Source organism: Mirounga angustirostris, unplaced genomic scaffold (genome assembly GCF_029215605.1).
Source record: "Mirounga angustirostris isolate CCGP_5_RB_7025 unplaced genomic scaffold, mMirAng1.0.hap1 SCAF_5, whole genome shotgun sequence".
Taxonomy (NCBI): Eukaryota; Metazoa; Chordata; class Mammalia; order Carnivora; family Phocidae; genus Mirounga; species Mirounga angustirostris.
In genome coordinates, this window is record NW_026991713.1 from 78197244 (window position 1) to 78224433 (window position 27190).

The 27190-nt window shown below is 41.5% G+C and overlaps 1 protein-coding gene across 2 annotated transcripts; it reads left to right on the forward strand.

Moving 5' to 3' along the window:
- The first annotated feature begins 13747 nt into the window (after positions 1 to 13747).
- PTHLH (parathyroid hormone like hormone) lies at positions 13748 to 26798 on the forward strand. 2 transcript variants are annotated; one of them, XM_045873698.3, is made up of 4 exons: positions 13748 to 15473; positions 16040 to 16162; positions 21772 to 22194; positions 26321 to 26798. In XM_045873698.3, the coding sequence occupies exons 2-4, from the start codon at positions 16062 to 16064 to the stop codon at positions 26328 to 26330; spliced, it is 534 nt and encodes a 177-aa protein (XP_045729654.1). In that variant the 5' UTR covers positions 13748 to 15473; positions 16040 to 16061; the 3' UTR covers positions 26331 to 26798. The 2 variants fall into 2 exon arrangements, with proteins under 2 accessions (XP_045729654.1, XP_064447539.1); XM_064591469.1 differs by lacking the exon at positions 13748 to 15473 and adding an exon at positions 15496 to 15830.
- The last annotated feature ends 392 nt before the right edge of the window (positions 26799 to 27190 follow it).

The following is a 27190-nucleotide window of genomic DNA, read 5'->3' on the forward strand; positions in this document are numbered from 1 at the left end:
TTTTATTCACGTTATCCCTCTGATAGAGAAGGAGTAAAAATGGAAAGCTTAATTGTTTTATATAGGCCTAATACCACCCCCCCCCCAACACACAAACCTGTAAATCCCTCCAGGAAATAAATGGTGTCTTTTTTGTATTTATACATCCTATGAAGCTAGCCTTATGTAATAGGAACTCCATCGATAAAGAAATGATGGATTGTTAATCTTATTCATTCTTTCCAGGATTAACCTTTATGACAGCTAATTAAGTCTCCAAGCTAGGTGTGGTCCATATCCAACGTGTGTGCATTAGCAAAGATCCTTTGGTTTTAAGATACTTTCCTCTCTGTGTCTCCAACCACAAGTATTGCCCAGAAGCAGGGACTTTCAAGCTGGAATTCTAATGCTCTTTACAGTCGATGGTACGGGCTTAGGTTGGGGGGGAAAATTGCATTCCCTCAATCAGACAAGCACTACCTAGAGAAATTCAGACTTCGATAAGACCTTACCAATCCATTTCCTTTCAGCTTTGCACATCAGATGGTTCCTCATTCTTAAGAATTAGTGGGTTAAAAAAAAAAAAAAGAATTAGTGGGTTGGAAATCCTCTAGGAGAGAATATCAAAACTTCAACATGTTCACACAGATATACACACAAATAGTAGGTTTAATGAAATTCTCTATACGATTTCAGATTTCTCCCTTTTTCTCTTTACTATCCTATTCTCTTATTTAATCCCCCTAGTTAAAAGATTTGGGTTTTTTCCCCTTCCCTTGTGGCCACTGTGTATTTGCTGAATATACTGATTCATGCCCTTTGGTTCTTACTCCTTGACTTGTAATTCTTATCTCTCTATTCTGTCCCCAGACTTGAAGTTTGTTGTTATGTCTGAGAAGTCCTTAAATACCATGGTTACCCAAAGGGTCAAACTGCCTGTCCCCTAAACTGAACGTTGCTGATTCGTGCGCTGCCTCAGGGAGTGTCATTGCCACAGCTGAAAGAGCTATCCAAACGAAGATGCTTAGGTAACGGCAGCTATTGAAAACGACCGACCCCTGGTACAAATCAAGTAGCTACCCCTTATTTGAAAGATATTCAGGATGGTATTCACGCTGGGAGTCAGGGAGGATGGTATTTCCTGAACTGATTCACACAGTGCTAATATTTGTCAAGTAAATGAGGGAAAATATCAAGAGAGTAAAAAGCCAAACAAAAAAATCTCAGTCTTAAGGTCGTTTTCATTGTCTAATTGTCCCCGCGTGCTATCAAATGCTCATCTGAATGCCTGAGGGAAGAATTTAGGTTAATATCTATGTATTTCTATATAGAATGATGGCCAAATGTAATATATGCCTTTTTTTTTTTAAAGATTTTATTTATTTGACAGAGAGAGACACAGCGAGAGAGGGAACACAAGCAGGGGGAGCCAGAGAGGGAGAAGCAGGCTTCCCGCTGAGCAGGGAGCCCGATGCGGGACTCGATCCCAGGACCCCGGGATCATGACCTGAGCCGAAGGCAGACGCTTAACTGACTGAGCCACCCAGGCGCCCCTAATATATGCCTTTAATTAAATATTTCAATGAGGCTTTACAGCCTATAAAGTCACTTCACATGTACTATTTCATTTGATCATTATGACATCCCCGTGAAGTATGTGCTAATACTGTCCCCATTCCACCCGTGAATGAACTCTGACTCTGAGAGATTCTGGACCTTTTTTAAAATTCATAAAACTAGCTGGTAAAAAGAAGAGGCAGGACTAAAATCTAGGTCTCTGACTCACTCTTTCCATTGCTCACATCGCCAATATACCTTCATGATAAGCTATAGTCCTCATTGCCTAAGCAAATGTACCAAAAATTAAAAATCAACAGGTTGTAATTCAGGTGCCCCTTGCTTTATGTGGAGACTATGGCTTTGCCTTCCTGTCGGTTTAATGTAAGATCACAGTAATGTTTCTTTAAGGAGCATCTGAGAGTACCTAATGCATGAGCACTATTCCCGTGGACACTTGGAAAGGACAATGTCCTTAAAGGCTGGCTGAGTGACACCAGGGAATATTCTTCCATTGAAATTGTTGAACACTCAATTTCCTCCCTGATTGTCACTATTTATGCATTCACTGACGCTCTAATTATTTGAGCTTCATCCTTTAAATCAAGAGTGTGATGCCTTGTTAAACACAGGATTGTCTAATGTCCCTTTTAAAACTAACACTTAAGGTCATGCTGCTCTATTATCTCCAGTTTATAATAGGAAAGTGAGTTTCGGCTCCCCTTGGCCCTGTGTGGAAAAATGTTGCCAACTTTTCTTCTTCTAACAGCGTCTATTAGAGCTTGAGATAGGCTCCATTCAAACACTCTTCTTGCCAAGTACTCTAGGCCAAGATCTGTGATGACTGAACAGGATCGCGACTATGATTTTTCAAGTTCTATCCAATGATGTGTTTTTGACAGGCAATGTAATGTTGCTTGCATTTTAGGTTTTAACCTATGGGGCTATGCAATAGCCTTTCTTGTCAGGATTGGAAAAAAAAATGTTTCATGCATTCACAGATGTCTGAAACTCCAATGAAAGGTAATATATAGTATTATATAAGATAGGATTTTGTAGATCAGATTTATTTTAGGTTTTCAATATAATTCTGCATTCTTTTGAATTCACATAGCAAATATATTAAGCTCATAACTCCATGGTGAAGTGGAAGGCTATTGCTCAGAGCTATTGTAAGGAAAATGTAGAACTTAAACCACAGCTATAACAGGTCATTTGAGGGGAAAATGTGGTTTTAAAAAATAACTGAAAAATGCATTCATAGGCATTATTATACAATTGAATGTGGCAGTTAGGGAAAGGAGTAGGGAACTGACTCAGGTATGATACTATTCTATCCAACTCATCTGCCATGACAATAAAATGTATTTATTTACTGTAGGAAAAAAAGACAAATTCAACATACATAAGGCTTCAGTTGATTAATGATTCAGCTATGATGGAACCACTTGGAGGACAACAGCCAGCCTTTCCACTAGCAGGAATCCTTACTGGGGTGTGGTAAAATAACATTCTTTATTCTGGCTGTATGATCTGATAATAGAGACTAATCTAATTGTGTTACAGTTTGGGAGGTAAAATGAATGCACGCAGGAATGAAAATAGGACCAGCCTTTGATGGTAAAAATAATTCATTTCTGGGCAAGTCTAACTTATTATTACATAGGATATTTTAAAAGATTGTTATGTTTAACCCAACATTATTTTCATTTATCAGTAATCCTTTAGTTTATTGATATAAGTGTGTGGCACTCATGAGGAAAATTGCCAACTCACGGTAGAAATCTGTTTTATGAAAAAAATATGCAAATATGTATATACACCACAATGGGTATTTCGAGAATAAGTATTTGCACTTTTTAATGTTCATTCATTCTCTCCTTCTTAGAAATATCTATTGACTTCTGAAGGTGAGTGGGGGGGTGGGCTAACTGAATGACGGATATTAAGGAGGGCACTTGTTGTGATGAGCACTGGGTAGTATATGTAAGTGATGAATCACTAAATTCTATTCCTGAAACCAATACTGCACTATATGTTAACTAACTTGAATTTAAATTAAAAAAAAAATTTTTATTGCCTTCCAATCATGTGCCAAGTCCTGCTCTAGGTTCTGGATGTACAAACAAAAACAGACAAAGACGTTGGCCTTTACAGAGTTTGCATTTATTCCAGTAGGAGGAGCTAAACAATAAACAATGTGAGTAAAATATTTAATATGTCAAAATTTAAAGATTTATAATAAAAATATTAGTCAAGTATTTAGTAAATAAGAATTAAGAGATTCAGAGTGCTAAAGAGACTGTAAGTCGGGGCGCCTGGGTGGCTCAGTCGTTAAGCATCTGCCTTTGGCTCAGGTCATGATCTCAGGGTCCTGGGATCAAGCCCCGCATCGGGCTCCCTGCTCGGCGGGAAGCCTGCTTCTCCCTCTCCCACTCCCCCTGCTTGTGTTCTCTCTCTCGCTGTGCCTCTCTCTGTCAAATAAATAAATAAAATCTTTAAAAAAAATAAAAAATAAAATAAATAAAAATAAATAAATAAATAAAGAGACTGTAAGTCCCTTGTCACTAATGTAACCCCAGACCTACCAGTGTCTGGCCTAGGAGATATTCAAGAAATATTTGTGGATGACTGAATGAACAAATGAATACTTTATGTTCTCTGAAGATAGCCCTGACACTTTATCTCAAACTCATACTGGATTTTCCTTTTTTATCTGCTTACTTCCAAAAAAGATTTGAAGTAACTTATAACAAAAAGGTAAAGAACGTAGCTTGAGCAACAAAGGAAGAAATAGAATCACGATGTATGGCTTTTTTAAAATACAGGGCTATTGTGGTGCTACAGTGGGTGATCAATAGCTTAATATCAATAATAATAATAATCAAGAGCTTAAATGAAAGTATATTTGATAGCAATTTCCCCAAAGTTGCATACATATTTTTCACATGACTTCTTCAAAAATACACTATATCCCTTATCAAAAACTGACAGGGGACAGGTCCAAATGTGATTTTGAAAGAAAAGGGGGGGAAATGTCTTGATAAGGCATTTCCACCGGCATTAGGGCAATAATGCAAATGCATGTGTCTTTCTTTACAGTTCCAAGAGTAGGGGCGCCTGGGTGACTCAGTCGGTTAAGCATCTGACTCTTGATTTCAACTCAGGTCATGATCTTAGGATCCTGAGATCGAGCCTGAGTTCCACCTGAGGCTCAGTATGGAGTCTCCTTCCTCCTTCTGTCCCTCCCCCTGCTCTCTTTCACTCTCTCTCAAATAAATAAATAAATCTTTAAAAAAAAATAAAGTTCCAAGTGTAGAATTTAGCCTAAAGTAGAAACTCAATAAATGCTGACATAAGACCATCAGATAAAATTGATTCTTGGACTATTTCTACAGTATGGCAATAAATCAGCATGAAAAAAAAGAACGTTCTTTTTATTTTGATCTGTTAGACTATCCTATGGTTTGCTTTCCAGCAAAGATGTTTAGTGTCTCAATAACCCTTGATCAAAGAAGGGTTTTTTCCAATCTCTTCAACTAGATATACAGCTTTCAAGAACCCACATGGGTGCCTGAGAGAGGCCAACAGTTGCCTAACCAGTCACATCAGCCAAATCAACCACAACAGATCTGTGGATATGAGATGTGGCAACCAGAGCCAACATCATACTAGAGGCAATGTAGGGTCAGACAAAACTGAAGTCAAGTCCCAGTTCTAGTAATTATCTACCATAGTTGGGGCAGCAATCTATTGTAAATGAAATGAAGTCTTTGCCATCCTAAGTATAGGAGCTCAATAATATTTGTAATTATTATTGAATGTAGATAGCTTCTGGGATGTTTTGGAGACTAGATTTCCGGGACATCAACAAGAAAGAAATTTAGGAAAATCGTATGGTAAGGTGAAAAGGGTAGGTTTCCTGAGACTTTAGAGTAGGAACTAGATAAGATCTTTAGATAAAACAATCATCTCAAGAAAGCGGCAGGTGTTGCTTACATAGAGGAGAACAATTGAGATGTTCTGGATGGTGCAAAAAGATATTAGAATTATAAGCTAGAGTCAAATTGGCCTACACAAGTCCAGATCAGCAGGGATGAAGGCTCCTATAATATCCTGCCCCTCCCTCCCTAAGTATGTGAAGGAGTTCAAGAGATTATCAACCAGCAGCCAGGATAGCTCATCCCCTTCTTTGAAAAAGGTGTGAAAGTTAACATCGTAAGAAAGAAAAATACCTTCCCCTGTCTTACAGGCAATGGGAAGAATGATGGGGAGGGCATGGGGGTTCTTACTGATAAGGAAGCCCTTCCTTTAATTCCTGCTTTATTCCATTCTTCCCCTTCCTTCTATTCCTTCCATCTTCTCTTCCTCTTCCTTCCCTCTATTTTCTCTTTTCTTCCCTACCTCGTTCTACAAGGGTCTAAGATGGAGTGATTTCCTCATTGTTATTTGCCATGGATTCTGGATAAGTCAGGTGCTAAAAGATGCTTTCAGGTTTTGGTTTGCTTGGATTAGACCTGATGTATTTTTCATTCTTCCTTTCTACATCGCCTAATGTAGAAAAGGGCAGCATTCAGATGAAAAATACATGGGTCATCAAGACAAGTTCTCCCATTGGAGAACAGGAAACGAAACTTGTGATGACTGTGAATGAACTCTCTGAGAACCAAATGAAAATCACAGAAATAGAAACCAGATGTAAGCAATCATGAATCCAGGGCAATACTCTGCCTCCAATTTATTTTTAGCAGAAATGTTATTAAAGTCTTTTCAGTACCATAGTTAATTTTCAAGGATTGCCATTAACCTCATAGCGTAAAATGGGACAAGAAAATTTTTTGCAAAAGTTTAGTGGAAAATATTGATTTTTAAAGTAGTTTGCTGTGTGTTTGGTGGTTGTTGGGGGTGTTCTATGGTTTTTCGTTTTCCCAGTTTGACCTAGGAGTAATGACTCTCTCACCAGAATGTAATCCGTCTTTAGATAATAGTGGCTGTTTATATATTTAGGATGTGTCAACCTCCTCAAGGCTGGGAAGTATCATAGCCTAATATAATATTTGGCTTTCAAGCTTTGGGTGTGCAACAAGAGGACCAACAGTCTTGTTGGTTAAAATCAACCCAAGGTATTAGAGTTTGGACATGAACTTGGCCTGCCCATGCCAGAGGGAATACAAGTACCTTCTTTCAGGCTCTGAATGAAATCATTAATTATGTCAGCAGCTCCAGCGATAGACCTGGAGACACTTTGCACTACTTAGCAAACAAGCTACCTTCTCAACTGTTTAGAAGTCTGGGGAAGATCTTAAAGATCTGTACCCACTGTACTTACACAGCCCTTTCCCTGCAAATCCTCAGACTCTCCTTGATCCTGTGTCTCTTTGGTTTTACCACACCGGGGTTGGAATGAGATGAGGGAAATATGTGGCTATGATGCCCAGACTGTGTACTATAGAACTAAAAGAACATCCTGGTGCACCTCGACAATGAAACTCTTTTAAAATGAGGGTTTTTGGAACCATATCAACCACACTTGAGTTCCTTCTCCATTTAAGGCCATCATAGGTCTTTTAAGGAGTAATTTAACTGCTATAGACATGTACATTTTTGCCTGTTAAGAACAGCTTTACAAAGAATATGACCTGTGTTTACAGGACAAAAAAAATTTTTAATCCTTTCCACAAAAAGCGGCTTCCTTTTTTTTTTTTTTTAACCATTAAAAATACTTTGGCAGTTTTATGTATAATTACAGCTTAGCAGGATGAGAATTAAAGAAACAAAGTACAACAAAATTCTGCTAAGGTCAGTTTAAATTTTCTTAACGTAAGTACTCTCACATAGTAATTGACTTTAGTATATTATGATACATCAAAAGTCCACATTTTCCCCCTCATTTACCAGTCTCTGGGAAGTGAAGCACAAATGAAATGAAGGGGGAAATGTCTTCAGGAAAAGCATGTAATACATGCACTGAGCATTAAGGAAAGAGGAGCTTTTGAGACTGAATGAGACACGGGATGCCCCCAAATCCACCACGATTTTAAAAAGAATATGCTTTACGAAAGGTTCCCAATAGCAGATCAAAGAGCTTCATAAACGAATTTTGAACGACAGATCTAAGATAATTAAAACTATGCTTTCATTCCTCAGAAGTGCAGGTAGAAAGAGCTATAATTCAATTTGATCCCACAGATATCTTCAGAAGACCAACTCTGGGCGCATAGCAGTGTTGGGCACATTGGCAAGGTAAGCACACAAAGGAGAGACTGATGGATTTTTTTTTCTTTTTAGCTCATAGACAATTATAGCAATTGAATGTTTAACTCTTGAAAGCAGGGGAAAAAAAAAAAGAAAGAATAAAACAGTCCAGCAGCTTTAAGAGAGCTGCTGGTGAGAAGGATTAAAACCCTCTCTAATAAATGTATCAAATTTAATGGATAGAAGAATGAGATCTTAAAAATCTAATAAATGAGCTTTTGGGGAAAACTAATTTTTAAAAAATAAAGAAACTGGGGGGAATTAGATAAACTTTGAAGGGAAAATTCTCAATTGGTATCACCATGGGAGAGAGGAAAATGCTAAGGTACCAATAGAGGGAGGTAGGAGGAAGAAGCACCTTAAGTTATGAGCAGATAAAGCATAAAACAATGAAATCTATTTATATCATTTTATTTTTTCTCCTTTCTATGAAAGGAGAGTTAAGAGATGTATGGGGGAGGTTCACTACCAAAGAATAGAATAGGATAGAACAAAACTCATCTTCTGAATTACAAAATAATAATATTAAGATATTACTATTCCAGTTTCATAGCTTCCAAGGAACTGGGTACACACTTAAGTCTTATTTATTTTTATAAATAGAGAACAGGGAAGTAAAGGTTTTATATCAATTTTATTGACTTGGGAAAATATTTACAAGAATATATAGAAAGATTTCATTTTTCTGCATTAATTATTTTTATTTTTTAGATCCAGATACTGAGAGAGAGAAAAGCTATGAAAAATTATTGACTCATCAGACTTTCTATTTTATATCAGGCGTTCTCAAGGTTGTTTATAAGCATATACACTCTTTCTCTCTCTTTTTTATAAGTACTGCACCACATAAGAAAAAAGGGTAAAAGCAACAAGCAATGTGTTCCAATGTGACGTCTTCTGATTTATGCAGAAATATACAAAAGGTTCTGTTAGGTACAGGATGTTAATTAGATATGCACTCCATAAACAAAGGCACAAAATTCAAATAAAAGCTATAAATGTTTACAATATTTTGTAGTTTTTCATAGTATTTAAGGGAATTTGCTACTCAAATGGAGATGAGATGGCTAATAGAGATAAGTGGGCGGAATTGCCAAGAGAAATTAAAAGACAAAAAGGTAAAATGTGGTGACAATTAAGAAGACAAAACATTCTTTGCCTTAAATATGTATAAGAGCTTAATTAAGTTCATAAACAGTTCTTCAAAAGAATATGTCACAAGAACTGGGCAAAACGGACTTCAGGGAGAATGGACCTACAATATTGCATATTACATGGGAATTTCTTTGTTTCCTCCTTTGCTAAGAAGTGGCAATCACACCGTTCAGGGCTCTGGTGAATAATAAAGAACTCGCTCCTCTGAGCAATAATATTTTACAAAGGACCCCAACCGCCCCTGGGAAAGCCCTGAGACACCCGACAATCTTCAGCAATAAAGTGGGTTTGTGGACATTCCCATAGCGATACTCTCCCGCATTCAGTTCATAGATGCTTTTAACCAATAGGGGAAGCATTAACAACACCATCGTGCTCGTTCGCTGGAGAATAGAACCTTAGCACAGCGAAGGGAAGTAGGCTGCTGGATGGACCAACGTTTCTCAAAGCAAGCTCAGTGTTGCCTGAGGGGGAAAGACACCTTCAGGAAGGAGCTGAAAGGAAACCCACAATTTGGACTCGAGTTTGTTTCCGTCTATCTCTGGAATTCTGCCTCTGCGACAGCGCGTCCCGGAGTTGTGCAAACGAACACATCCAGCCTCGTGCCCGGCGCGCAGCGGCTCTGTCGCCGGCAGCCTCGGGCTGCAGGGTGTCGCGGCCCCCGGCGTGCTGGGGGGGGGGGAAGGGAGATTGGGAGGGGGGTCCGCGCCTCTCCAGGACAGCCCGAACACGCATGTCAAGGACTCTTAACCACCATGGACAGCTCACTGGCTTCCCCCAGCCAGCTCCGCGCTGTTCACAAACTCCACAGGAGCCACCAGCTAGGTTGGTTTTTATGCCCTGGAGACGTGCCATGTTCCACGGTCTACACCCCCCGCGATCGCCAACTGCAACCACTGAGCAGCTATATATAGACAGAGCGGGCTTCGAGAATTAATAACCCTCCTTGCCCTCCCATCAGTCCTTTAAGGTACCACTGGATTCTAAGAATCAGACGGAGAGAGTTGGCAGAGAGAACTTTGTTCCACGTCCCTTCATTTCCTCTCCTTGCCGGCGCGGCCCCTCACCCCGCCTTGGCTGTGCGGATTGTGTTAAATGAAATAAAACAGACGGGCCCCGGGGCTCTGGAGCTGCACCGACGGGAGGCGGGCTGGCAGAGGGCTAGTCCCGGGGCTTGGGGAAGAGGGAGTCGTCCCTGCACACCCCCCCGGGGACCGGGACCTGCACCGGGACAGGGCCCAGGAGGGGGTGGTGGTGGAAGGGTGGGGTACATCTGCCCCCACCCTTCTCTTCCCCCACCCCCACTGGGAATTTATGGTCACCGTCTGCCAGGGGCTTATGTCAAGTTTGAGTCATAGATTGACCAGAAGGGAGAAGGGAGGGGAGAGCCCTGCTTGGAGGAAGTTCGCTCGCGCCTTCGGACCCTGTCCTTGGGTCATACTGTTCCCCGCAGTTTCCTTTCGCCTGCAAGCAGGAGCGGGGCCCTCCTGCGAGGGGCGGGAGGGCTGGGCTGGCGACTTTGGCTGTACCCAGGAGCGAAACCACGCGCAAAACCCAGCGGGATGGGGCGGGGCGCGAAGGCCTCATTTCTACCGCTCGCGACAGAACGGATTCTGTGTGACAATCCTGAATCCAAATTCTCAGGGAAGGAAGCCCCAAAACCCAGGAACCATAGCTAGACTGCCAAGGGGCTCCCAGGCCTCTGAACTTTCCAGCAAGCCTAGTATCCCCGGGAGCCAAACCCGCATCCTCCTCGGGGATCGCATCTGCAACAGGCGAGCTAATTCTGTAGCGGGAGGCGGGGGGAGGCTGATAAAGATCGTCCAGAGGTGCTCATGCCTCTTTCGAGATCCTGCACTGCTTCCCTGAAAGACACACACCTCGCCTCGCTGAGTCTGGCGCGCAACCACTGAGCCAGGAGACCCCAGAGAGGAAGCGTGCAGCTTTCATGCTTGCTTTCCAGAGCCCTTAATTCTGACAAGAGTCCCAGGAAGGGCAGGCAGAACCCGAAGACACCGTCACCACAAGCTGAAAGCGAAAGAGACACAACGCCCGTCTAACTGAGGGTGCCGGATGTCTTTGTGCCAGACGGGATGGGCACCCTACTCCGGGTGCTGCCTTGAGAAGAGACTGAGAGCTGCCCTGTTTTGCAGAGGTGGAGAATGGTGTTAGGGGAGTAAACAGCCTTCAAGGTCCCAGTGACTCCCGTGGGCAGCGCCTTGCAGACAGCAGGGCTCACATTTTAAGAAAGGACGATTCTTCTACTCACAGAGGAGCTGGGAACCGGCCAGGAAGGCTGTGTGGCACCGCCCTATCCGGGATCAGTTGCAGGTTGAGGGGTTGTCGTCTGAGCCAGGTGGGACTCTCCCTGTGGTCTCGCACAAGTTCAGAGTTGCCTACTTCGAGGAGCCAAGAACTCGGCCCAGCCAAGGGCATCTGTCAGGCATCAGTCCAGGGTATCAGGACTCCTGTTCTTAACTGCTCCCCCTTTATCCCCCCACACCACCCCCTGACACCCCCTCACCCAACACACACACAGGAGCACCATCCCCGGCCAGAAGACTCCTCAGAGGAGTTATGATGGTCATGGATTTAGGAGGTGCACAAGTACTTGACCTTGGAGAACTGGCCCCTAGAGACCCCCATTTCCTAAAGACCTTCTCAGCTCACATTGGCTTGTGGCCTCAGGGAAAAGTGCCTCACTACTGAACTTTCTGGTCCTGTTTGGGGAAAGCTGAACATGGCCCAGGATGTAGGGAAGGGTGAGGATCCTGTGAAACCCACTTTTCCAATAAGAGAATCCCATTAGCCCGTTGCATGTCTAGGCATTTCTCCCTGAGGCAGTTCCTGCAGATGTCAGCAACCAGCCCTATTCCTGGAGAAGGCAGCCTCTGTTTGGGTCTTATCATCTAACTAGGAAGAGATTTAATAATCACACACCCTTTCCTAAGCCTACTTGGGATTTAAATGCATTTTGCTACCTTGAGGTCAGCTGGCAATAGCCTCCTCTCAAGTCTCAGACCACATTCTAATAGAATCAAATAATAATTTTACTTGAGGTAATTTAGCAAACTTCTCTATGTAAACAAAGAAAAAGTTAGGAGAAGGGATGAGTTCAGTTGTTTGGTTTCATAAGATTTAGAAAAATAGCTTGGAGCTACAGACTGGCAAATGTTATTGGTAATAAGATAAGGGATGCTGATTGGTCATAAGGGAATTTCTGAGCCCAGGTGCACTGTTTCAAGAGCTCTAGGGACCTTTTTGGTTTGTATGTTTATTAGCTTGTTGTTTGGGCTGAGGAGGGGAAAAGATGAAAAAGCTAAACATAAATGTTACGGTTTCTTACTTAATTGCAATAGGAGATATCCCTGGAGATATACTTCAATTGGTTATTTTAACATGAATTTAGGAGTAAAAGTGTACTGAAAAGTTTAGAAAATCTCTTCTTAAAATTGGCATATAATGCTGCCATTGGGGACTGGAAGATGGAAGTCTGCGGCTTGCTCATGGGCTCGGCATTCGTGTAGGTGTAGATCTCACAATGCTAACTTGTCTTCACATGGAAATACTTCAGATTAAAGACAGGCCTTCAAATCCTCCTATTTGCTAAGGTGCATTTAAGTGATAGCAAGTCCTAAGCAAGCATTCAGCCTCTATTGGCACTCACTCAATGCCTAAGCAACCCCCCCTCAAAAAAACCCCAAACCCCTCCTAGTGTGGAGTCATCTCATTTGTAGTTATGTTCTCAGCATTATCCTGGAGGTTACTCAGTTATATTGGGAACTAGATTATGATGTCAGAAAAATATCCTTTTCGCAAGGGCAAGAAGTCAGGGTCCTGACTATATATTGAGGAGAATTTCTACTCAAAGTAATAAACAGGGCAGCTTAGCAGAGCTACCTGCTTTCTAATAATTGCCTTTAGTGAGAACAGAAAAGCCTCCTTAGGAAGTTTTTAATTCATTTAAGACTTAATTTTACTTTTCTGAAGAACAGCAACAAAAATTATTTCTGGAAGAGACCGCTGAGAAGATCCCCTTCGTTTGGCCAGAGGAGCAGAGAAGACTGTAAATCAAGGAAAAGGTGAAGTAATACACTATTAGGAAGCTTCAGGATTCCAAGTATATAAAGACTATTTATTTTTCCTGTGTCTATATTTTCTCTTTTTGTGGAGGAGAGGAAATTCTAAAAATATTTGATAGATGTTTTGCCATTAACACCAGAAAAGTGTGTGGGGAAAAGAAAAGAGGGAGGGAGGGCGGTCCATTTTGTTTCATTAGTAGAAAAAGCAACATAAATCAAAGCAGTCTATTGATGGCAGCCTTTAATTTATAATGTTCTGAGAGTATAATGAATTTATTTATGGCATAAGTGATTTGATATTTTCAACCTATGTTTTAACCTGTTATTGGGAGAGGGTTGACTTTTTAAAGCCTGAGTAGTTTGAAATTTGGCTAAGTACCTTTGGGTTTTTTTATTGTGGAAGCAAATATTATCATTTTAATATTAGACAACTTGCAAGTATTAAATAGTTCATTTGTGATTTACTTTTTTAAAAAAATTTTTTTTACAGATTTTCGCCCTTCAGATCGAATAATTACATTAAGGCTCCTGCTTCTTTCTGGAAAGAATTTATTATAAATCAGAGTGTCAGAGATTCAAAGGTTGACATTTCTGAGCTCTGATACTTTGTCTTTTCATGCCATGCAAACAGATCTAACATTTAGAAATTCTTAAACGAAGGAAATTGTGGAAATTCCCAGATTTTTTTTTTCCAGTGGGAGGAGGCCAAGCTTTTTAAATATGGAGTTTAGGGTAATCAAATGAGGGAGAAAGGAGCTTGTGAGAAGGAGTGACTCCCACCCAAACTAAGCAGCTAATGTTAAACTGCTAGCTATCTGCACTTAAAGAGGGGAAAAGGGAGCCGAGATCAGCGAGGGAGAGGGCGCTGTTTCACCCACCCTCGGTAAAATCCGTGGTGCATCAGCCACGAAGCCAGGCTTGATAAAGGTCAGGCTCCCTAAATCTCCTCAAATCTCCAAATCACACTCGCCTTCTAGAGAGTATTGAAACGTACCAGTGGGGCTGTCTATCTAGAAGACAAACATCCTTTGAATGGTTCCCAACTACCCGCGTTCATTTCAGAAAGATAGAGGAGTCCGTGGGGCGGGCTTTCACATCCGCTCCAGTCCTTTCCTAGCTGATACTGCCCAGTAATTCAGAGCAGTCTTTCTTCCCCGCCCAATAGTTTGGGAAGAACCCCCTGCTTTCCCTTCGCTTCTCCGAGGCAGAGCCGCGTACAGCGATAGTTCCGCTTCATCTGTGGGCTGAAGCGACACGGATAGAGTCATCCCAGAATATGTAACAGGGGACTGGGCTGGGGGTGGGGTGGGGTGGGGGCGAGAGAGTAGGCTGTCTGGGAAAGGGTGGGTTAGACTCTCGTCGGTGGGCGAAGGGGCCGTGTGCGCTCCCCAGGAGTGTCGGTCCACCTCGGCAATTCCAAAGAGGGTCTCCATCACGTATGCGGGTTTTCTTGGACCAGCTCCAGACGTCCTCAGCTGTTCTAAGCCAGCAAGAAATGTAATCTCGACCTGAAGTCTGAAACCTTTTTTTACTCTTCTAAGCGAAGGATCTTCCCCCCCACCCCTTAGCCGATGCTCCCCACTCAGCGGGTCCCTGGAAAGGGCCATGGAGGAGGGTTCCCATGTCGCTCCCCAAGCTCCCGGGCGGTCTCAGGGCTCCTTAAAGCCACGGGCCAACCGCCCGCGACCTCCCCGCGGAGGATTCCGGGCGTCCGCGCTCTGCGGCCCCTGCTCCTTGGCCTCCGCCTTGCCAGTTCGCCCCCGGCGGCCTCGGCGGCCTCGGCGCCCGCGCGTCCAGCCGGGCGCCGTGACTGTTCGGGCCGCCCGCACGCCCTCGGGGACCTCAGCTCGCAGCTCCGCCGTGCAGCCTGGGGCCGGTCGGACCCAGGGGGAGCTGGCAGATCCGCTCACGCCCCCGGCCGCGGGACGGCACGGCGGGACCGGCGCTCTGGGGTGGGGCTCGGCGGACCTCCGGGCAGCGCCGGGGGCGGCCGAGCCGGAGGCGCGGGGAGCTCCGCCGCTCGCAGTACACTCCCAGCTCAGGGCTCCCCTCGGTTCGCTCGGGCCGCGCGGGGCCCGCTCGGGCCGCCCGTCGCCGCCCCCGCCCCCCGCGCGCCCGCGCCCTTGCTCGCCCCGCGCGCGTTCCAAGGGCGCCACCTCTTTGCGACTAGCTCACTTCTCCGGCAGGTTTGCCTGGGAGCGTGTGAACATTCCTCTGCTAGGCTTTCAACTCGCCTCCAACCTGCGCCGCCCGGCCAGCATGCCTCCCCGCCCGTGAAGCGGGGCCGCCGCTGCCCTGCCGCTCGGGCCGCCGCCTCCCCTCCGAGCCGCTATTAACCCGCCCTCGTTGCCACCTGGCCCTCCTGATCGACGACACACGCACTTGAAACTTGTTCTCAGGGTGTGTGGAATCAACTTTCCGGAAGCAACCAGCCCACCAGAGGAGGTAGACAGACAGCTATGTATATAAATGTGGGTCTCTACAAGTGGCTCTGGAACAAGACGGCCTAGTTCGCAAAGAAGCTGACTTCAGAGGGGGAAACTTTCTTCTCTTTTTAGGAAGGGGTTAGCTCTGCTCCACGAACCTGGGAGAACTGCCGGCCAGATTTAATTAGACATTGATAGGGAAGACGTGTAAACACGCTGCTCATCATTTGTGCATATATAAAAGCATTTCACGGTGGTTATTATTTCAGAGGAACGTCTCTGATTTTTGCTTTGTTTTGCTTTGTTTTCCTTTTGGTCCCTTTTTGCCTGTGTGGTTTTGGAAAAAGCACGGTTGCAGTAGCTGATTCCTATATAAGTAAGTGCTGAGAGGCTTCAGAGAAAGTTGGTTTTTTTTTTTTTTTTTTTTTTTTTTGGTTTTTTGTTGTTTTTTTTTTGGTTTTTTTCTTTGCAACTTGGGAGATGCCCTCGATGCAACTTGAGAGCCAGCTAAAACGGGGAGCGTGGTAGTCCCGGGAGATGGAGATTCCGGACTGACACTTCGGGCCCCTTTCCACTCTGTTGCAGGTCGCGAGAGCGAGAGGATACGATGCTGCGGAGGCTGGTTCAGCAGTGGAGCGTCGCGGTGTTCCTGCTGAGCTACTCGGTGCCCTCCTGCGGGCGCTCGGTGGAGGAGCTCGGCCGCCGGCTGTAAGTGCCCCGTCCTCCTCCGGGCGCCGGGTGAGGGCTGGGAAGGCCAGTGGGAGAGGGCGCCAGGCTGGGGCGCTGCCGAGGGCTCGCAGCGGTCACCGATGCTCCTTGCCCGAGTTAAAAAGCGGCGAGAGTCGTCTACCTGCCGGGGAGGCTGAGACCGAGTCCTCAACCCCGGCGGGAGCACTGGTTGAACCTCAAGGGGAGACTGGCAAGAGACAGATTTTCCATGAGTTTCCGTAAGAGGGAGCGCAGAATCTCCTCTAGACAAAGATCATCTGCCTGTAGTGAAAGGAAAAGGTTTTACTTCCAGGACCTGGGAAGGTTTTATTGCAAGAGACAGATAACTCGGAAGAAGCTGAGGGAGCTGGGGGACGTATGTCTGTGTGCGTTTGATTTACAGACTGAATGTGGGTGGCAGTTTGTGTGCGAAAAGCAAAAGCCTTACATCTAACTTTATTATGAATGACATAATTTTAAGCATATAAAATGGACCACATTACATAATGAAGGCATATTATATAATAAAGTAGTAACAACTTTGCAATGGCACAACTCCAAAGTTAGTATTGATACAGCCCAGGAACGCTAGAGCGCTTGACTCCAAAATGAATATTAGGTGTGGAAACTTGTTTTTTCTTGGAATTATTGCTAACAGTTCTTTAATCTGAAGTCAAATATTTGCATTGTAGACCGAAAACTTGTATTTTGGCATTCTCATTTGGTGGTTCTTTTAAGGATAATTTTGACTTTAACATAATCATACATCCGGGCACAGCAGAGAAATATTACCATGTTGTATGACTGAAAAGTTGGAAGAGCAGTCAAGTAACACTATCTTAATAATCTGTTGGACCGAGCAGTACGTTAATGTGTGTAATACCATCTTTGGGTGATCTTTAAGCTGCACACTCAGTGTTCAGGATGGGAAAACCATAAAGTTTGAGAACTGAGAGGAGTTTGCCTCTGGAGAAGGAATTAAGGAGCTTTTACACTAACAATAAAAATAGCAATATCCAATATTTACAATCAAGTTCATGGTGCTTCCTTGTAAATTCCCGAGGGTGTACAAAAAGGCAACTGTTTTATATGTGCCCTTGGTCTATTATTATTAGGGCAGAAAATCCTTAAATGAAATTACTTTAGACATGTCTGAACCTTGGCACCAAAATGAAAATCTATTACGAATCTCCTAAGGCAAATTGTGTAGAACATTGTACTGAAGATAAAGCTTCATTGTATTCTTCAAATCAATGTTTTGCTGATGTATTTCTGAAAACTGTCTTCAGACTTTTTGCTCCTTTTAAGACTTCTATTAAATTATTTAAAGTCCATATATAAATATAGATGAAGAGTGAATTTTTAAAAGCATGCTTAAATACTGGCCAAGAAATACTGTCTTGGAACAGAGCCAGTTTTTTCTTTACAGTTGCTTGAGAAATACCTGTTTTCTCTTTTGAGAAACAGTAAATGGACCATGATTAAATCCACAGTTATGACATAAAAATAGTGCTAAGTTGTCCTAAAGGTTATTTTTTTAACTCTTTCTTTGTTGCACCTTGCAAAATACACATCAGAAACCATTTAACAGCCAGAGACTCTGTTATAGTTTTGTTTGTGGGTGAAATATAATATTGTAGTTAAACACTCACACTCAGCAGATGGTTATAAAACTACCACAAAACATTCTTATAGTTAATGGCTAATAGATCATCATATTACAGCCATGGTTTTTCATGAAGGCTGAAATCATCAGTAGATGAAGACGTTTCATCAAATTATTACAGCCAAATGAAGTTTAAAAAAAACAAGTCATTATTTTTGCTTTGCTGCCAAGTAATAGTAAATTTTGTGTGCTAGACAAAACATTAGTGTACTATTATACTAAATCAACCTAACTTCTTGAAAGAAATGTTAACATATAATCAAATCATATTACTCCCCAATTACTTTTCACACCAAGTATTAGGAAACTGCGTTAGATGTTTTTTGTAACTAGGGAATGACTTTGGAGGGTATGTGTGTGCGGGGGGGAGGGACTACTACAACAATAACACTTCCTAAGCCACGCAAAGGAGGCAATTATAAGTTGTCATAGTCCAAAAGATTTTAATTAATGGGGCTAGAGCATGAAAAAATTGGAAGTTGGAAAGGGAGGCCTATAGACATTCTTGTCCCAATGAACATGACTTTCGGCAGGTAGCAACCTTTGTGTTAAAGTTAGAGAGGGAATTCCAGCAGATTCAGAAACCTAAAACATAATTGGCTGATTTGCTTGGGAGCCAGACTGGGTCTATTCCATTTAATGAAAAGCATAACTTTTGACTGAGTCATTTGGGTTGGAAGGGACTTGTGGTGAGTCATCTTCACTCTAACACCCGAACCCTGACTCGTGCAGTACCACAGAAATTTTCTTCTCAAACCCAAACTCCTTCCTAAGTAGCTGAGCATCGGCACAAGCATGCTGCTCTTTCCTGTGTTGGAAGAGGCAGTCCTATCACTCCCTTTACTCCCTGCGTTCCTTGATAGAACCTTGAATTTACTCTTCTTCCCTGAAAACTCCCTTGAGAGTTATTTCTCTTTAGAGCAGAAGAGCTATATTTTGACTGGATTTATACTTATCTCTGTTAAGCATTTCCTCCATATTTCTGAAAATTTTTTTACAATAATCAAAGGAGACCATAAACGTACCATATGAGGATTGTAACAAATGCCGTGTGAACCACTGGGCTAGGGGATGTTTGCAGATGTATAGAGTAATAGACTATTATTGAGGCCATATTTATCACTTAAATATTTCAGAATTATCTAAATGGAAAGCCTCCTTAATTTAGATTCATTGCTCCCCACCTATGTATATCTAGCTTGTACATGCTAGTGATTTACCCTTGTGTCGGTTTGTGTCTTGTTTTGAAAATAAATAAAACGCTCTAGGGATCTTATTCCCTTGTTGACCATAAAGATAGTATTATATTCTTGCTCTTCCAGTGCAGTTGCCCAATCAGAAATTCATTCTTCACAATATTTTCAATGCAGAAGTCTTTGAGCTGTTCCTTGTGTTCACAGCGTTTGAGATTTAGCATTTAAGAAAATCTGTGTTTTCTAGTATTATGTTAACAATTACTCCTAAAAGGCAGAAAGAATCTTGGTACCTCACAAGAGAGACACTATTTTAAACTGGACAGAGTTGTGCCATCTTTGTAGACTTTTATAAAACAGGAGGGTAGCGTGAGCCCTCCTTTTCTCATGAGAACCATCCTGAGAAAGTACAGTTCTTGGGTTAAGAAGGCACTGTGACTCACAGTTGACAGGCTGGCCAAGATGACAGGTATATATGCCAGGCAGAGGGGGCATATAAGCAGGGGTGGCCTGATTAGAACAGACCGACTATTAAAAGTTTTGGCTTCGAGTTAAGCTAGAATGGGTTATATTATACATTTGGAGAGCAATACAGATGGGGTGGTTATCTGCCAGGGATTGAGAAAGAAAGAAAAGACCCAGATCCTATAAATGATCACTGGTTCGGAACTTCCTTTCATGTGACATTTTGCTAAAGGATACTTATTAAACTGCAATACTTATGAAATATGCAATTAATTCAGACCTATTCTTTAAAAATGTTATTAGGGAGTATAAATGTATTATACCAAAACCTCAAATTTGTATATTATTAAAAGTTTCCAGAATACTAACTGTTGCCATAAAGTAAGTGAATTTTAATCTAGTCACATGTGGCACCTTCAAAAAGGAAGAGAGACTCCTTCATGCCTCATTTAAACCAGGCTCCTGTTAAATTCCTTTCCATTAAGTCATGTCTTTTTTGAACAAGCTGCATGGCTTAAAGTCGGTCCACACACTAAAATACTAAAAGGAAGCTGGTATTCTGGCTATAAGGTCTAGAGAAATAATGCCTGTATTTTCATGTCTTACTCTTCTTTGATTCACAGTATCACTAGAAAATCTCTCAGTTTCCCCCAGTGATAATCCAAACTCTAGAAATCCTAGTTCCTTATTTTGGGGGATGAAAATGGCCTTGCTGGAGCAGTAAGCTTGATCTTCAAGGAAACTGACAAATTGCTCTCCATTTGCCCACTGTCCCTCATGGTTCCCACCACAGGCTTTTTACTCTATGCCCTTCACTTCTTCTTTCCTCAGCATACACTTCCACAGGAGAAAGGATTGAGGTCATTGAAAGGCGATCTTTGGTTTCAGAATCAGAGGACCTGGTTTGTGGATCCCTGTTTCTGTCATTGAATCTCTCTGACCCTCAACTTCCCTATCTATAAAATGAAGATAATGCTATTTTTATTGTCATATTTCTCTGAGGAGTTAAAGAAGTTGTACTAATGAAGGCAAATAAGGGACCCAGATACTGTGTGTGAGAGAGGTAAGAATACATGGGAGATAGCCCTGTGAAGTACCCTCAGACACTTGACAGAGAACCGCTTTGAAGAGTTACCCAGTGGTAGAAATTGGAGTAAGGTAAGGCAGAGCTGAAGCAGGCATGATATGACTGATTAATCTATGTGATCCCTGCATATGGTTAATAATATACACACAGAATGATACAAGAATATGTGAATGGACATTTAAACAAGAGTCAGGGTGCCATCTAAGAGGACTGATGGGAAATTAGTTTGTTCTTTTCATTAGAGTGTTGTTTAAACCGAAAAGTCACTTCATACTTGTTCCTAGAGACATTTTTTAAGACAAAGAGAACAAGTAGAAAGGTAAATGTCTCACTTAAGTCCTAAGGATAATACCCTCTGCAATTCTAAATTAAAAAAAAAAAAAAAGTAACTTGATGCATGGAAGAAATAGAATGATCTCAATTTAAACACAAAGAAACCCATTTTAAAGAGACCACCCACTACTTTACAGAAAAATACACATACGCTCTCTCTCTCTGACACTTGGCTTTCAAATATAGGCTCCTGGTAGCCTATCCTCTACTCCTCATATTAAAATTCAGTCTGAAAAAATAAATAAATAAAATAAAATAAAATAATAAAATACAGTCTGTTAGGTAGTTCCCTAGACAGGCTCTACTGCTCACTTCATCTCCAGCCTCTCTTTGCCTTTACTCTTACAGCTTGCTGTTCTTTGAGATCCAGTATTATTATTTTCTTACGAGGGGAGTGGTGTGTGTGTGGGTGGGTGGGTGGGTGTGCGTGCGTGCATGTGCACCGGGGTGAGTACTCAAGTACATTCAGCCTCCTTTTAATTTCACGGGCTAGGACGTCTGGATTTATTTTCCCAGCACAAGTCCAAAAAACATGAAAAGCTCAGTTTTTTCTGTCCATTGCTGAGAATAACTGAATCATAATGTTTTAAGTTGAGAAGACAGCATAGAAATCTCTGAATCTGACCCTGCCTTTTCAATGGAGAGGCCCATGTTCTCACCGAAGCCACAGACCTGGGGAGCAGCATAAATGGGATTTGGGGCTGCAGACTCCAAACTGCCCACACTTCTGTTCCCTCTCTGCTCTTTCCCCACTCCACAAGCTTGCTTCCCTTCCAGCTTGTGCCTTTCCTCTTGTCTTGGAGGTCTATACCAACAACTAAAATATTATCATTTTCTTCCTCTCCTGCTGTTTTTTCCCTTAAAGCAAAAGAGCTGTGTCTGAACATCAGCTCCTTCATGACAAGGGGAAATCTATCCAAGACTTACGGCGACGATTCTTCCTTCACCACCTGATCGCAGAAATCCACACAGCTGAAATCAGAGCTACCTCGGAGGTGTCCCCTAACTCCAAGCCTGCTCCCAACACAAAGAACCACCCCGTCCGATTCGGGTCTGATGATGAGGGCAGATACCTAACTCAGGAAACCAACAAGGTAGAGACATACAAAGAGCAGCCACTGAAGACACCTGGCAAGAAAAAGAAAGGCAAACCTGGAAAACGCAAGGAGCAAGAAAAAAAGAAACGGCGCACTCGGTCTGCCTGGCTCAACTCTGGTGTGGCTGGGAGTGGGCGAGAAGGGGACCACCCATATGACATCTCTGTGACATCGCCGGAGCTCAATTTACGGTAAGTGGCTTCTATGCCCCATAGACTTTCCTTGGTGTGGCCCCCAGCTGGGGTGTGTAGGGTCCTTCCACCCACCACAGCTTGAACAAACCTAGAATGTCCTCCCTTTCTGTGCCTCTATCCATTGCTCCACAATTTAAAAGCTTACAAAAGCAAGATGGCTCAGAATATTATCTGCCCTCAAGCAGTGTCCTCCCACCCCCTAAACACAAATGGGGCTTGGATAACCTGTGTCTATTCCTCAACCCCAACACCAATCCTTTACTACTCTACCAAAGATTTTCCCTTCTTAGTCCGGCTTCAGAAGCCTGGGACCATCTTCATCATTTGCTGCAGAAGTATATTTATTTCCCTACTCTCGCACCTTGGCAAACTTTCTTGATCGTTTTGTCATTTCTTACTTTTTTTTTTTTCACTTCAGGGGCGAACCCAGAAGGCTTTGATATGATCTACAAACACTACAGAACAATACTGTATCATAGACAATTCTGAGCTGGTCACATTTTCCATTTAATTATATTTAATTAAACCTTAAATTTATTTTCATTTAAATCAACATTAAACACTTAAACACACACTCTCAATTTGTTTAATTAAATTTAACTCTTGTTTCTACCAACTCATGAAAAAAAAGTCATGAATGCTGAAAATTTTTAAGTTTTGACTTGCGAAGGACAACAGTTTTTTCTCATGTATCTATTTATCCACTGGCAAGTTGAAATAATTTTTCCAGGGTATTGCAGTACGAATAATAAGACTTCACATTTACATGGCTTGTTCATCCTTGGCTCATGGATGCAGGTGGTAATGGCATTCACTGACTTCGGGGTCAAATACCTTCAGTTCAGTTCAGGTCTCGGGTCTGAACTTATTAAAGTTCACAACCGTGGGCAAGTTACATGGTCTAAGATTCACTTTTCTCTTCTGTGAAATGAAGATAATGATTATAACAACCTCACAGGGCTGGGTGAAGATTAAACGAGATTACATGGGTTACATGCTTGTCATAGTAAACAATAAAGCGTAACTTGTTGTTTTGGTACTTTTAGATCCAGTGCTGATTGTTCTATCTATCTGGGTATGTGTGTTTCTGTGAGGTGAAAAAGCAGCAAATATTAACCTCATTTTATAAACCAGAAAGCCAAGGCAATCCATGGCTAAATGACCTCAACAGCCCTGGGAACTGGGATAGGTAGTCCTCAGAACTGGATTTGTTTCCCCATTTCTGGATATTTGGACCAGCACTGTGTTAGTGCTGCCTCCTGATTCAGGCATTTTCACCGACAGGATCTTTTCTGGTTTTTGCTTTTCTGTATCGCTCTTCTGTGGGGTTTGAAAGAAAGAGGAAACCACACAAGGACGTGTCATATGCAGCTAATTATCTCATTAATTAGAGTCCCTTGTTATTTCTCCAGGCCTTTCCTCTGACTAGTAGAGATAGGATTACAGGGTGATATTTCAAAGGGGAGTTTGAACCTACTTACCATCACTTGTCTCTTAGATTTAGGTTGACAAAACTCATCATTAAATAGCATATAAAATGATAATTATATTGGACAAATACTTCCACTTCAGTAATTAAGGAGTAATGACACTAGAGAAACCTTCAGCAGAGTGAATGACCTATTTTGCAAATATCTAACGGATCTGTAATGGGTAACAAACCCTGTAAATCTTGGCTCAGTGCACATATTCAGTGTATTTTAAGATAGGATCCTAACTGTACATACTTATAACTAATGCAAGGGCTTTATTGTCAGAACCTATTTTTTATCCATTGTCTTACTCTGTGTGTACATACATTTATTAGAATTCTGAAAACGAAAGTATACTTTTTTATGGATTTCATTTATTTAGGATTTGCAATGCTCTGAAGTATCTGGGAATTTAATGAAATTCAGCACTCATCAATTCTTATGCCCAAAGCTACCCCTATGTTAAAGAGATCTAGTAAAAATTAGGCAGTGGCCTAATCAAATCCAGACCTAGAACTGAAAGAAATAGAATGTTTCTGCTTTCTCCTTTCTGTTCCCTGGTTGTGAGGGACGTTCATGGAAAGCATTGTTTGTTTGGCAGCCAGATGTTGGCCCTCTCCCAGTACAACCCAACAGAGGTGCAGGGAAGATCGGGGAAATTAAGGAGTGTACCGAGGAGACTCTATGGGGCTATGCAAATGTTCTAATCCAAAGAGAATCTTTTCAGAATAACTATTTTGCAGTTTCATAAGCCACCAACCTTTTATTAGTGTCCTCTCTTTAGTCTCTTTGCATTATTATACAGTGATCTGATGATATGGCAAGCACAAATTTTAGTAAAATATATGTATTTCTTCAGAGAAATTACTGAGCTAAAACTGTGTGGCTCCTCTCACATGAACCAGTGGGAGGTATATAGTTCAAATGTTGGAAATTACATTTTGAAATTTTTGATGTTGTAAATGAGATGTCCAGATACAGTAGGACTCATTTAATTGAGACCATATATTTTGCCTTGGTAAATATTGACTTAGAAATAATACAAAAGCTTCTCAGTATTCAAAAGAGATTCTAAAGTGTTGTCATACACACACACACATACACACACACACACAAAACATACACATATACTTTCAGGTCATGTTATATGGTTTTACTTGGCTATTCCAAAACGTGCCATTATAACAAGCAAACTGGCTGGACAAGGGGCAATATAATTAAAAGATCTTTTCCTTGGTCCTTTATCTCTTTTCTCTTTCCTTCCTTCTGTGGAAATAATTGTTCAAAATACTCGTCATTCCCTCCCTGCTTGCATCATTCTTAAGTTCAATTCACTAGATACCTTTCAGTACAAAAACATTTTAAAATTGATACAGCACACAAATTATTGAGTTTCACAGTCACCTTTTGGGCTTTATTCATAACGTACATCCACCCACCATTAAAAATGTTAATCTTAAGTTATTTTCTCTGCAGTTAGGAGCTATTTTGCCATTCCAAGCAAAACGATTGCTGAAGATGTCAATTTCTTAAGACATTAAAACACCCTAAATGTTCAACTTGCTTTTCTTTCTTCAAGCTGCACAAAAAGTTCCTAAATTGTCAAGAGTTGGCTCTTCTGTAGGTCTCACCCCCATATGAGTCTACCATGCAAAACTCTGCCCACCTCTGGCTGTTAATGCAATGGCACAGCCAATCAAGTTCCATTCTATAGGTGCTTCCTTAGAAATCACTGAAATAGACACACAAAGAGAAGAGAAAGCAGAGAAAATGCTGTTGGCCCATCTTAAAATACTGTCACTACAGTGTTTTAGAAAGAGTTAGGAAAGGTGTCAATCCCCGGTGGTAATTTATTCTGCGTGATAAACACAGTGAGCTGAAACACTGCTATTTTATACTTTCAAATCAATTGATTCTTATTCCCTAATTTAAGATGAGCTTTCCCAATTTCTAATTCCAGATCAATTCCAAAAACCAGCAGAGTGAGAGATAAATAGTTCTTAGTTTTGACTTCAAAAACTAAAATCCAAAAATAGCTTCGTTCGTTAGTGTTTAAGGACAGCTAATGGAATGACTGATATCATCAAATCACCAACCAAACATACTGTTCAATTCCACATCCTTCCAACATTTACTCCAAATCACACCCTCTACTCTCCTAACAGCTATTATCTTAGCGAAAGGTTGGCCAAATGGAAACCTGAACAGAATAAGCAAATTCTGGATCACCCATGTCAGGCATCGCTGGGGAATAAACTTCTAGCAAGGTGTATTTGATGATGGACTGCACAACCTAGCCTTATTTCCAGACTCTCGAATGTGTCCCTTCTCCTCCAATTGACTTTCCAATTGGCAGCTTTGGAAAATTCTCTCAGGGTCTCCTTTTTCAGACAGAGTCTATAGAATTAGAAATGCAAGCCTTTTCTCTTCCTTCACTTCATTGATCATTTGATCATATTGAAGACCCTGCTGTAGCAAAGGTTCTGGAGAATCAGGTGGATCCCACTGATACCTCCTATTGGGAATATTTACAAGAAATCCCTGGAATCTTTTCCATTGTAATTCTGTGTTCCTTTATTTTTTATGCCTTTTCATTTGTTAAGGAGAATTAACCTATTTTCTCCTCTTCATTCCCTTCCTTCTCTTTTCAGGAGGCATTGAAATTTTTAGCAAAGACCTTCAGAGGACGTATTACAGGATTCTGTAATAGTGAACATATGGAAAGTATTAGAAATATTTATTGTCTGTAAATACTGTAAATGCATTGGAATAAAACTGTCTTCCCCATTGCTCTATGAAACTGCACATTGGTCATTGTGAATATTTTTTTTTTTGCCAAGGCTAATCCAATTATTATTATCACAATTACCATAATTTATTTTGTCAACTGATGTATTTATTTTGTAAATGTATCTTGGTGCTGCTGAATTTCTCTATTTTTTGTAACATAATGCACTTTAGATATACATATCAAGTATGTTGATAAATGACACAATAAAGTGTCTTTATTTTGTGGTTGATTTTAATAATGCCTAAATATAATTATCCAAACTGATTTTCCTCTGCATGTAAAAATAGCAGTATTTTAAATTTGTAAAGAATGTCTAATAAAATATAATCTAAATTACATCATGACTCAGAAGGTGAATTATGTATACCCTTTAAAATTTCTACTAGAAGGAACATGATGTAATATTTTTAACTGTATTTGAATATGGTTTTCAGTATAATATGTTTTTATTGGTACATATTCCAACATTTTCACATTAGCTTTTAGTTAAAAACCACTTAAAATGTATTTCGTCCAATATTTAAGTTCAGTTCAATAGAATGGCTGAACTATGTAGACATCTTTTTATGAGGTATGTCCAGTTGGAAGTGAAGATGGGAGAGGGCAGGAAAAAAAGCAGAGAAGTCAGGAGAAAAGATTATAGAAACTCAGTCCAGAGAGTCAGCCAGAGCTGAGAAAAGGGAATGAGGCAGATCAGGAACCTTAAGGCCAGGAGCAATTTTCACCAATG

Bases quoted from the DNA above. Each gene is read 5' to 3' on its own strand.
- PTHLH (XM_045873698.3), top strand. From the start codon at position 16,062: ATGCTGCGGAGGCTGGTTCAGCAGTGGAGCGTCGCGGTGTTCCTGCTG. The intron at 16,163-21,771 runs GTAAGTGCCCCG...TTTCCCTTAAAG, and splicing joins GAGGAGCTCGGCCGCCGGCT to CAAAAGAGCTGTGTCTGAAC.